The 13,512-nt window shown below is 39.4% G+C and overlaps 1 protein-coding gene across 1 annotated transcript in view; it reads right to left on the bottom strand.

Moving 5' to 3' along the window:
* Positions 1-4,761: 4,761 nt before the first annotated feature.
* LOC138915146 (hyaluronidase PH-20-like) overlaps positions 4,762-13,512 on the bottom strand; it is a 70,660-nt gene continuing 61,909 nt past the window's right edge. The window contains 3 exon segments of the mRNA XM_070265006.1: positions 4,762-4,933; positions 4,935-5,297; positions 6,860-6,949. Coding sequence (XP_070121107.1) covers positions 4,895-4,933; positions 4,935-5,297; positions 6,860-6,949 — 492 coding nt within the window. The 3' untranslated portion in view covers positions 4,762-4,894.

Below are 13,512 nucleotides of genomic sequence, written 5' to 3'. Positions count from 1 at the left end.
GCAATAAATATGTAGAAAATTACTTCTCTCAGTATCTTAATAAAATAGAACACATTAAGTGGTCTCAAAGATGACCTGAGACTTTTCTTTCCAGACAGAGAGAACAGAGTACCCTCTTCTAAGTTTTCACAAAGTGATGCTTAAAGTGAAAAATTGATGGTTCCTGGGCCCACACAGAGGAACAAAGTATCAAGTTCATAAACAAATGTTCAGAAACGTTAAAAATTTTCCAAGTTCTTAAGATTAGCATGAAAGACAAAGGAAGCAGAAAGTTTACATATTTAGTTCCCTGATAGAAACAAAAAGCATAATACAGAAATGCACTTTAACATGATATTTATTTTTCCCATTATTAAATTTTATTTTATAATTTTAAATTATAATAACATAGAGCTACTGCTCAAGGTTTAGAATAAGTAAACATCTAAAACAATTGCTAGCACTATTACTTTATATTTCATGCACATGGCTTAGTAATGGCTTCTTCTGGTTCCCTTTCCTTGACGAGATTGTCATTTCCTTTTGCTTGGTTGGTCAATCATTTACAGCTTTTGTATTTGTACCCCTTAGAATTCCATACCCAACAGACACTTGAGAAACTTTAGATTAATTTAGCCATCTCCAGAAAGTCTTTCTAAATTGTGATTAGAAATAAATTTCCAATGTATAAGATCATGAGTTTCCCTCAATCTGATTGGACACAAGTCAAAATAAAGTCTAAACAAGACAACTGTATTTTAGACAACTTTTGACATCAGCATATGAGAACTTCCTCATTCTTTTTTAAAACCGAACGCTATCCCATTGTACAGATGTACTACAGTTCATTTAACAAGCCTCATATTGAGATACATATGGATTTTTTTCTCCCTCCTTTTTTTTTTTTTTGCAAATTGTTTGTTGACAAAACCCGGTTATTTGTCCCATAGAGTTCCCCAGGATCTGGATTTTGGCTATTATATCCCTGACATGTTATTCTGCATTTTCTTTTGTTCTTTATGTTTCCTGTGCATTGGTATAGGCCTGATCAGATTTCAGTTCAATTTCTGGAAAGGTTTATTCTTAAACTGGTGTTACATACTTCATTTAGGTGGTACGTAATATCTGATTTTATCTCTTTTTGTGATGTTAGCGGCCCTTGAGGATCAGGGCCTAGGCCCATTTATTCATTGGGAATTGCAAAATGGTCGTGTTCCATCATACGTTCTTCCTTCATTGGTTTGAATGAGAAGAAACTTCCCCTCCTCCACTACTTGGTTACCTTGAGGCACAGTTCACACAGGAAACGTATAACACATGGTTGATTCTTTCCCTTTATTTACCAGTTTTCAGAGTAATGAGTTAATTCCTTAACATCTTCAAAGGTGGTTAACAAAGGTTTTTCTCTAGCATAGTTTTGACCTCATGGATTTAAATATATTTGATGCATTTCAATCCATTGCAGTTATTTCTTTAGTGATTCTCGAATCTTCCCTTCTTTGGCAGTGGGAGACTCTTTAAGTTGGTGCGAGAGCACTTTTGATACAATCCTAGGGATCCTCGATAGTATCCTGGCTTTATAGTATAGTAAGATATTCCAGACTCATCTTGTACATTTCCTGTCTTAGACCTGGAATCAGACATTTTCCTAAGAGGCTCGGTTTCTTTTATGGGTAAATGATATTTAGATATTTAGAGTAGGAGAGTTAAAGGTACATTGTTAGTAGATCCGTTAACAGTTTTTCTTCCATGGGGTGAAAAGAAGCACTGACTGCCTGATACCAGGATCACTATACTTGTGGGTTACGCTTTTCTGTAAATTAGTAAAAAGAAATTTGGTACAAAACAAGTCTCCTGTATGTTCTGCTGAGATCTAATCAACAGATAATTAAAGTTTCAAGAGAAAAGGATTCAAAGCCTAGGTACTTCTGTGTGATAGTGAGTAAAATAATTTACTACTCCGAGTCATACATAATTTCTTCTACTTCAAAACAGAGATAATATTACCTACCACAGCTTTTATGGAGACCAATATTGAAAGCACTTGATAATGACAGCTGACATTTGCTAGGGGTTTTTTACGTGCCAGGTCTTATGCTAAGTATGTTACCTACTTGATATCATTAAATCTGTGTAAAAGGACAAAGGACCCCATTATTATCTCCTTTTCATAAAAGAGAACACTGAAGATTAGAGAGGCTGAGTGCTTGCTGTTTCCATGAAAGAAAGTCAGGAAGATCGTAAGAAGCTGCGCTCATTAAGCAGTTTAGGAGGTAGATGTCCTATCCGGGAGCAGCGCGCCACATCAAGTCCTCAGAGAATCTGTAGCTGGAATATCTGCAGGTTGACTGAACAGAACCAGGAGCAGTAGCCCAACTTCATAAAAAAACCCATCAAATTCGTGGTCAAAAGCTGAACGAATATATTTGGATCCTGTTACAATCAGAGCTATGGTGGAAAGAAAACTCGGCAACTGAGAGTCCAGACTGGGCTCTTTCACAAACTGGCTCTTTGACTTTGCCAAGTGATTTATTCTCTTCAGGCCTCAGCTCTTCAGACGAGTTAAACTATGTGATTTCAGAGGCTGGTGTGCTAGGATAAGAATAGAATAGTAATGCTTGAGAATGACTTTGCAATAACTCACTATTAGTGTGCAGAGTTAAAAAAAAAAAAAAAAACCCTTATAAGAAATTTATAGCTTCTACCAATTCAGGCTTTTGAATCATTCATTGATTTATTCATTCAGAATACTTATTGAGCACCTACTGTGTGCCAGGCACTGTAGCAAGGAGTGTTCTAGCAGTGAACAAAATGAAGTCTTCATTTTCCTAGTTTATGTCCCAGTGAGGAAAGGCAGAAAATAAACAAATATGTAATATATGCTTTGTCAGATGGTGATAAATGCTCAGACTAAAGAATAAAGAAGGGAAGTCAATGGTGAAGGAAGGATCCAGCCCCAGTGCCTTCTTTGCTCTCCCTCAAACCCACGAGGCCCACTACTAAATGTGCACCAGCTGAGTCATTCGCCCAGAAGACCCTTTCCCCAAGTATCCTCATGGCGAACTCTCACATTCAAACAGCATCTGCTCAATGAGGCCCAACACATGGAAAGCCCAACCTCCCCGACTCTGCTCTCTATTTTCTTTCCCATAGAGCTAACATATGACATAAATTGCTCATTTGTATGTTTAATGTCTGACTCCCTCAGCTGGAATGTAAGTTCCAAGAAGGCAAGGCTCTTTGTTTTGTTCAAGAACATGTATCAGGGGCCATCCTGGTGGTAAGTGGTTAAGTTTACGCATTCTGCTTCAGCGGCCTGGGGTTCGCCAGTTCAGATCCCAGATGTGGACCTACAGACGGCTTATCAAGCCATGCTGTGGCAGGTGTCCTACATATAAAATAGAGGCAGATGGGCATGGATGTTAGCTCAGGGCCAATCTTCCTCAGCAAAAAGAAGAGGATTAGTGGCAGATGTTAGCTCAGGGCTAATCTTCCTCAAAATAAAAAAAGACAGAGGAAAGTGCCCAAGACTCTGTTTTATCCTAAGCGTTTCCACTAATTTGCTGATCAAGGGAAGATAGCTGAAGATTAGCAACATGTATTAAAAACCAAAGTATGCATGGGATGTGTTATTCCATTTACTCCTTAGAATAATTCACTGAGGAAGGAACTATATTACCAAGTTTCAGACGAAAAAATGGAGAATATAAATAACTTGCCAAGAGTCACACAACCAGATGGATAGTAAAACCATAATTCAAATTAGATTCAAAATGCATCTAAAACCACTACTCAAAACTCCTATTTAAGGGTCAAAATATCGACTATTTCTTGACAGACCCCTTTCCAAAAGTAGTTCTGGGTCCTTTAATGTCATTTATTAAATTTTTTTTTAGGAAGATCAGCCCTGAGCTAACATCTGCTGCCAATCCTCCTCTTTTTGCTGAGGAAGCCTGGCTCTGAGCTCACATCCATGCCCATCTTCCTCTACTTTATATGTGGGTTGCCTGCCACAGCAAGGCTTGATAAGCTGTGCCATGTCCGCACCCAGGCTCCGAACTGGCAGACCCCGGGCTGCCAAAGCAGAACATGCGAACTTAACCACTATGCCACCTGGCTGGTCCCTATTCAATATTTTTTTAGTAATGATTTTTGCTTGCAGAACACATCCACCGCATTTTTTATTAACATGGCTCCAGTTTCCAGATCTATACCAACGTGGGACTAGCGAGCATAAATACTATATGAAGCCCTTCACAGTGTTTAAATTGTCAGCCTGTAAGGGAAGAACTCGTGGCAGGTGAAAGAGTCGCCATATTGGAACAGATGCTTTGGCAATGGGTTGCCTACATCTCCCCTCCAGTTATTTCCTGCGCCCTCATGAGCAGTCGCCTCAGGAACTGGTTCCGCGCTCAGTGAGCCCAAGCAGGGAGCAGAAGCCTAACCTGGCCCTAAGGCTGGAACAGGAACTCTGCATTGGGCCCTCTTCAGGGAACTAGGCGATCGAGTCACACTCTGAGGTGACTCTGTCTGTTGAATCAGATAATTACTTAATAATCTGTCCTTAAGTAAATTGATAGCTAGAAAACCAGTCTTTGAAATCAATAATTTAATATTTACATGTATACTTTTACGGATATATGTTCATGTAAAGATTAAAATATATTAGCTCTGGTTTAAATACCACTTATACATTGCAGAAGAAAGGAGAGGGCATTGATTTTACTCCTGGATCTGGTTTCTTAGTTAAATTGGAGCCAAATAAAATAATATGTTCCTGTTTATGTTAAGTGACCTATATAGCGTCTACTTATAATACCTCTCAATGGATTTCGTAAGGGAAAAAAATTGTCATAAGTTTCATCTCTTCCCTAAGTGACTAGAGGCCACATACTTCCCTTTAAACCCAATTATCTCACAACTGAATGCTCTGATAACCTGCTAAAAAACAGAGGACATAGTGTTATTAGTGAGCCAGAAAAAGAGGGAAGCCCAGAGCAGCCATCAGCTGTCTTCATTTCTCTGCAATCGGCCCCTTCGTATCCCTGATAACACTGACAGGAAAATTTCTCTGCCATCAGGGCCAGGTCTGTATCAGATGCTTTTCCTTCCACAATAAATTCTCCATCCTCGGAGGCCTCTATGTAGTAACTTGCAGGGTTCAAATGAAGGTAATCGGGAGCTTTCCACACCTTCCTCAGGCATCTCCCGTTGTTCCTGCACAGGTGGAGGCTGCACGCCTCGGCGGCTCGGGTCACGTTGACTATGTAGCGCCCTAAAACAGAGCTCACAAACTGCTTCACCTTTGTACAGTTGCCCTAGAAATGTAGAAACAAATGGGTTTTAGTGTTTTTTCTGGTACTGATAGGGTTAGAGCATCTAGCCCACAAGGCAGCTATTAGGACTTGATTGAAAGCTAAGGGCTTGGTTCCAGTTGGTGAACTCAGGCTCAGGCACTAAGACAAAGGGACCCCGATCAGGAAGAGTGAGCAGCTGAAGGGAGAGTAGATGGAGAGCCTGTTACAGGAGGGCTAAGCAACTGAGCTTACAAGTGGGTCCCAGAGTCAGCATATGTGACCTTGCCTTCTTCCAGTTTACATCCTCTTTTTTCTCCTTCTAGCTCCCAAGATAATGGGTGTGAAATAAAAGTGGAACAAATTAGTAATCATGCCAGAGCTGCTGTCCTCCAGCCACCTTTCAGACGTGTGGTACCCTTCACGGTTTTGTGAGAACCTGAATCGTCATGTTCTACCGATTTATTGTTGACACAACGTATAGCCTTCTGGATTTTCCTGGTACTTGTGCTCAAATAGCTACTGCTCTGGGCTCTATCCTCTATGTAATTCAAACAGGAAAGCCAGGAAGGCTGACCAGGTCATTATTTTTGTGGTTCCTATTATGTTCTAAACTGAGGCTACCTGGTTTGTGCACTCGGCTTCCTGATGAAGCTCTTCTCATGTCACATGTGCTGGAAGGGAAATATCACACTGGAGAGTCAGGATTGATCCTCACAATTCCTACCTAAGTCTCACATGTGGACAGAGGAGACTTTTAACCTTATATTGTCACAAATAGTTACATGAATGATATCTCAGTAGCAACAAATTGAACCTGTGAAATTCTAAGAATAGTATTAGATCATCATGAACTTGCAAAAAGTTTCATTTAAATGAAGTGTTTAAGATACAAATATTATAATTCAAGGCAAACTGTATTACACTATAGAGATATAAACAAACAACATCTGGAAACACAGAAGAGATCGTGATTAATGCGGATTGGGGAAGACTTCTGAGTAAATAATATCTGAGCTGGGAGAAATTTCAGGAGACATATAAATCTTATTTTAAATGCTATTAATTTTTGGCTAATCACTCCATAGAAGAAAAATAAGTTCAATGTGGAGATTAAAAAGTCACCATCTGTTTCAACTTCTCAAAATAGGATATAACACATTTTATGTTGTGGTTAATACAAGGGCTCTAGAGTCAAAGTGTCTGTGGTTAATGTCAGCTCCATCACTAACTAGCCTAACTAGCTGTTACTCTGGATAGAGTTCCTTATCTATAAATGAGGAAGCTAGTCTCTACTTCCTAAGGGTTATTATGACCACTAAGTGAGTAAATCCAAAACAAGAAAGCACTTAGCACAATCCTAGCATATAGTGAATATTCAACAAATGTCAATATTATAATTACTCTCTTAACAAAAGTTAATAATATTTATGAGCTCCATCTATGCATCAGGCACTAATTTGAGCTTTTATTCTAAAGCAAGTTTAATGTGCAAGCCACGAGAGCTCTTATTACAGTGAGCTCTATAGGAAAACAGAGCAAATCCTTGGAATAATGTTAACTATACCTTCAAGGTACCAACTTACCTCAGATGAAGTTAAATTCATGTCTCCCCAAATAACAAAGCCTGCAGCTCCCAAGGCAGCGCTTTCTCCAATGGTACTGATTAGATCTTGCTAGATGAAGAGTAGAGTTTGTTACTTTCTGAATACAAAACAACCCACCAGAGACTAGGATTGGGGGCTGAGTTCAATATAATAGGATGAAACTACTCTCCACTTTCTTCGAGTAACGCAAATGTTGAATGAACTAAGGCTCAAAAATGACACTCTATAATCATGTGGAAAAAGTATTAAATATTTTTAAAGGAAAAGTTACATTTTGCGAAACAGGATATTATTCTGAAGACAATTAGCCTGTGAATAGCCACCAAAAGTTGTTTAATCGAAGCTTACTAGGGGCATATACACAAAGCAGCTATATGTATATGACTCAGAAACAGAATCCAATAGTTAGGAATGCCTGGCCTTCCTCTTAGCTAAGTTCCTTTTCCAGTTTGCAACACCCCCCTGAGAACTTCACCTCTGCAGTGACTCGTGTCATTTGGATCCAAGGCCAGGCAAAGGAACACAGTGTTAAGAACTTACAGGCTCTCATTTGGTCCAACCCTTATATTTGGTCCCTGAAACTATTTGTCTTTCATTTTCAAAATACTTGAGTATCTAGATCATTTCCAAATAAGATAAAACATAGACATTAATTATTAAATATAGGTTTATCTACTTTTGGCTTCTTATTACAGAGAAACTAAAAGATGTGTGGGTCTATTAGGAAACATGTCCTGTATTTCATCAAAAAATTGTTCTATAGGGTGACAAGAGATTTTCACATACTGAGGTATATGGGATAACTATTCGGGTTCAAAACTGATCAGCTTGAACTAAAAAACTTGACTTATGCCCTATCAAACATACATTGTACGTCTGCTTTAACTGATAAAGTAAAAAAGGTACTCTCTTAAGATAAGAATGCCTATTTCCACTCCTACGCCCTATGGGTAATGTCCAGATTGGTCCCTTTCCTGGATATCAGGGTCATGTTGACCTGCTAATTTGCAACTAAATATTCCTTTGAAACTTTTATGAAAATGTATCCTGGGTGTGATTAATGTATATTCTTTGTTCTAAAAAGATGTAAGATTGTACTGAAAACCACACTTGTCTTGAACGCTCTCTAAGACCTACCCAGTTATAATGCTCACTCTGGTTCAAGTAAAACTCACTTGTTTCTCTTATCTTAGAACTGTTATTGATCATTTTGCAACAACAAAGGTAACATGTTTCTGGAAATTATAAAAGGTATTTATGAGTTGGCCAAATCACAGAATGCTAATGTAAAGGACAGTTCGTAATTGCTTGCTTTTTAGTTTTCACTAAAAATTAAGGTCTGTAAGAATTAAGAATTCTAATTAATATACGTAATTACAATCTTCTTGGGGCCAGCCTGATGGCACAGAGGTTAAGTTTGCGTGTTCTTCTTTGGTGGCCCGGGTTTTGCCAGTTCAGATCCTAGGTGCAGACTAATGCACTGCTTGTCAAGCCCTGCTGTGGCAGGTGTGCCACATAAAATACAAGAATATGGGCATGGATGTTAGCTCAGGGCCAGTCTTCCTCAGCAAAAAGAGGATTGGTGGCAGATTTTAGCTCAGGGCCAATCTTCTTCAATAAATAAATAAATAAACAAATAAACAAAATTTACAGAAAAATAAATTAAATAAAATAAAAAGTACTAATAATTTAATAAGGAAAACATCTTTGTATTCAAGGAAAGTAAGTTATATGTTTTCAGTAAAGAAAGTATAAAGAATGGAAATATTTTTGTTCATTTTGTTAAAAAAGATAAATTTGTCCTAAGGTACTAGGAGGGAAAAAAAGGAAAGCATGGGACAAATTCTGAATGTAAAAGTAAGTAACAGAAAGTTGATGGAAGTAAAAACCTGAGGAGTTTTGTGCATGGTCAAGTTGGCTAAGATTGAAATGAATTTAATTAAGTAAATGACTGTTAATATAGAAAGTAAGCTAGTGCAAAAATTAGAATTTAGCTTTCTCTGTTAAGCTAATTTTCTTGAGCTTTTGATCTGCTCATGATAAAGAGGTTATAAAAGATTTTTTTTGAGGAAGTCTACCTAAAAGACAAAATCTATGTTTTACTAAAATAATTTCCTATGTTCAAAAAACTGAGGTCTCTCAATTAAGAATTTTTCTTCACTGTTTCTGTTGTCACTTTGAATAGATAACTAAGCATTATTTCCCATTTGATCAAGTGTTTTAAAATTTTTGATATTTTTTGGTGAACTTCCCCCAAAATTAAAGTCTTTCTGTTGACGTAAAAAAATAAAAGGAAACTTTGAGAATTTCCAGTCAGCCCTGGGTCTTCTCAAAGAATTAGTTCTGGGATCCAGCCCCACAGCCAAGTGGTTAAGTTCGCATGCTCTGCTTCAGTGGCCCAGGACTGCACCAGTTTGGATCCTGGTTTCAGACATGGCACCACTCATCAGGCCATGCTGAGATGGCATCCCACATAGCACAACCAGAGGCACTCACAACTTGAATATAGAGCTATGTACCAGGGAATTTTGGAGAGAAGAAGAAGAAGAAGAAGAAAAAAAACTGGCAACAGATGTTAGCTCAGTTGCCAATCTTTAAAAAAAATTTAAAAAGAAGGATTTGTTCTCTCTTCTATAAAAAGGAAGATGTTAAACTAATTAGATTTATTTAGTATGTTAAAATTACATGGGAAAAATTATCAAACAAATGGTAAACTTTCCTAGGTTCTATTGTGTGGGTAAATATTATTAATATAACTGTTTTTAAAATTTGTATAACATTCCAAAAATTCTGATCTTTCCTTGTTGTCAGTCACAATTTTAGTTATTATCTCAAAGTGCTGTATGTCACAGAAATAGCCAAGTGCCTTTGTCAATTGCCATTTTTGCTATTGGCAGACCGTTGTTTTATTCTGATATTTTTACAAATATGTTTCATTTTCAGAGAGATTCATGGAAAGGACTCTGACGCTTGCTCTGGCATACAGGTTTCTGATAAACTTTCAGATTATAAGACTGAATTGGGTAAGAAGTTACAGAACTCTAACAGAGAAACTGATGACTTCATGAAAGAAAGGCTAACAAAAGATAAAGATCAAGAGTTGGTTCCATAGGGCTGAATGAACTCATGAGAATGGTTATAATTTCTATGACTTCTCATTTGAAATGCTGTTGATTTTTTTAATGTTTTGTTTTTCAGATTTAAGGAAATCTTTTTCTTTTTTCTCTTAAGCTAACTATACTCATTGCAATTTGGTAAATTATGCTTTTGTAAGCAGAATTGGAACATTTATCTTTTTCTCCCTACCTGATCTCTCCAGGAATTTGACTGCAATGTCATATTTGAGAAAAACGTGCAGACTCAGATACGACAAGACAATGTTTGAGCAAAAAGGTTGACTTGATGGAATAAAGCCACCTGGAAATCTTGGCCTGGTACCTTGTTTACAGGGTTTCCAGCAGCATTAACAGATGAGTAAGAAGGTCACTTCTGGGGGCCCGGCCCTGTGGCTGAGTAGTTAAGTTCGCACACTCCACTTTGGCAGCCTGGGGATTCGCCGGTTCGGATCCTGGGTATGAACATGGCACCACTTATCAGGCCATGCTGATGCAGCATCCCGCATAGCACAACCAGAGACACTCACAACTACAATATACAGCTGTGTACTAGGGGGCTTGGGGAGAAGGAAAAAAAAGAAGATTAGTAACAATTGTTAGCTCAGGTGCCAATCTTTGGGGGGAAAAAAGAAAAAGGTCACTTCTCTGGCAGGTGCAAGGAACCTTAGGATATTTGGGGGAACTTCAAGGGAATAGAGGAATTCACCCAAATCTATGGGTATTACAGGCAGAGTCTGATGACAAGTCCTTGGCTTTGCTGGCCTTGAGAGGCTTTTAAAGTTCAGTATGAGATTCTTTATAAAAAGTTCCAGCAGAACAGATTTAAAAGAGCCTATAGGGTCAATTGCTATTCTTGCTGTACTTATGTAAATAATTGGGCCTAGTTTGTTGAAACTAGGCTTATTTTACAAACCAATGAGTGTTAATTTGGCTATCTTTGGTAAATGAAGGTGATCTTAGAGAGAAAAATGTTTCAGTAGAAACTATAATACATAATTGTGGATGTTAGATTCTGGGTCTATTGATTAGCATTGAGGTTTTTGTTTTCTACCTGTAGATTGGATTGGATCTTAAATTCTTCTAGTTTCATCACGTCTGGCTACAAATCTCCAAACCTATTAGCCAGAGATGAAATATGGTAGGAGTATCAGGGGCCCCAAAGAAGAAGTGGTTTATCAAAACTTTAAGCTGCAAATTATGTGAGAAACAGTTAACCCATTCATTTCTATATGTGCCAGAATGCCCTATTCCTTTAGCGGTAGGGACCTACTGCATAAATTAGGAACCTCCATTTATTTAATGGGGGGACCAATTGGAGGTAAACATCCCCTCAGCCTTTGGTCACCAGCTGTTTACAGTCTGACGAAAGGGCCTGAGTCAAAAGATTTAAAGGGAAACTTAGTAGAATTGCCAGGGGTAAATCCCCAAGTTTGGGCCCAAGGAAAAGTGGGCATGTCATCGAAGCGAACCCCGTGATTATCAAACTAAAACCTGGGCACAAGTGCCCAAATGTCAAACAATATCCTCTCAGATAAGATGCCTTAAATGGCGTGACCCCTCTCATAAAGAACTTGATTGATCAAGGCTCCTCAGGATATGCCAATCAGCATGCAACACTCCAATTCTCCCAGTCCAAAATCCAACTGGTGAATACTGGAGGTACAAGAGAACAACTAGAGTATGCCCTTCAGAAAGGAGAAACAGTGAAGGTACTCAGCATATGGCAACCAGGTCCTCCCCAGCCCCGTGGACCTGGCCCTCCACCCCTTCCAGCCCCATGATTGGGTGTACTTTAAGACATGGAAAACTGGGATCCCACAGGACCAGCTCACTCCTATGTGGAATGGCCTTATCTGGTGATTCTAAGCACTCACACTGCCCTCAAATTACAGGGAGTCACCCCTTGGGTACACCACACCTGAGTCAAGAGAGCCCCTGAACCAGAAGACTTGGAAACTCCAAGCCATCCTGACTTCTCCTATGAGCCCCTCTCAGACCTAAAGCTCTTACTCCAGAGACAAAAAGATAAGTCCTTGGTGGGCTGGCATCCCACCCCCGTGGAGGTGCTGAGACTCCTTATTCTGTCATCTCTCTTAACTATACTTATCCTCACCTTGACCTGTGCTCCCCGTGGAGTGCCTATTTCTACAGCACCACTAGGCTACAAAGAGATGTTAGTTGGTTAAATGAAAAAGGCCAACCAGACTTAACAAAAAAGATCCAGAACGGGGTTAAACAGGCTCTTCCCAGCCTCACTTGGTTTCTACCACTTTTGGGGCCTCTGGTGGCTATTCTGCTTCTTCTACTTTTTGGGCCTCGCATCCTAAACTGTCTGGTTTCCTTTGTTAGCAAAGACTACTTAAATTCCAAAAGGTATTAACCAGGGATATGAGAGGTTGGGAGTCCAACTAGATGACAACCAAACTCATCTAAAAGTTCCTAGAGATAAGTTCTGCTCCTCTATGGGCCCCTGTGATGATGCCCCTGGTCAGTTGGAAGTAGTTATGGAAGATGGAGCTTCATCCTTTGCCTCTCAAGAATGAGGAGCAGGACACAGTCAGAGGAAGAATTTTGTCACCCAGGGAAGTCCCTAAAACATTTTCCATGTCTAATGCTTTGTTTTTAAGTTGTGTTTACTGATAAGATCCAAGGCAGAACAATGCCAAGTGGCCAAACGGCAGAACCAATCCAAACCAGAAAGGTCCAAGATGACACTGTGGTGCCATGCACAAAAGGAAATGGGTGCAAAGGGTGCCACGTGCAAGAAGGGAAGATCTGCGCATGCCCCAAGTGGACACACCTTGAGTGATGATGCGGAGACCCTTCCCTCTTCACATCCCCTAAGAACCCTGCCCACCTTCCCTTCAGGGAGTAGGTGTTCTAGTGCAGGAGCTCTGCCTCCTCCATTCATTGGTCAGTGAATAATGTTTCTGCTCCCCTGTTCCAAACCCGGTCTTGTTCAATTGGTGCGAGCGGCTCTGGGCAAAAGGACCCATTTGCAGGTCACTCGTCCCTTGGGTCTCGGTAACAATGGCACTATATTTACATTTATCCTCAGGTTGCTCACCTTTAGCACTTTTGGCATTTGGGGCCACATAAGTCTTTGTTGTGGGAGGCTAGCCTGTGCATTGTTAAACCTCCTTGGTCTCTACCTACCAGAAGCCAGTAGCACCTTCTCCAACTGAAAAACACTGATCTGCACTAATGAGACAGCAAGATGTAGTGTCTAGAACTGTTGACGTTTCTAGGATGTGTCTACCTGCAAAAACAGAAACTAGTTTAAGAGGCAAAGTCTTTATCTGGGATCAAATAATTTCAATTCAGGGAGCCCAGTTTCAGATAGAAACCCAAATAGTGTCCCACTAGAGAGTATAAGTCAGGGGCTTTTAAGGGGAAAGAAGGGAGATTTTATTACAAGGACTTTTAATTAGAGTTGGAGGCAGGGATCTAGTCTTGGCTAAACAATGATTGACTACTGATTCTATCTTCAGAAAGTCCACAATCATCAGCCTTTGT

The sequence above is a fragment of the Equus caballus genome, chromosome 4 (genome assembly GCF_041296265.1).
Source record: "Equus caballus isolate H_3958 breed thoroughbred chromosome 4, TB-T2T, whole genome shotgun sequence".
Classification (NCBI taxonomy): Eukaryota; Metazoa; Chordata; class Mammalia; order Perissodactyla; family Equidae; genus Equus; species Equus caballus.
The sequence above is the reverse complement of the archived record's forward strand: the minus strand, read 5'-3'. Positions and strand labels throughout refer to the sequence as shown.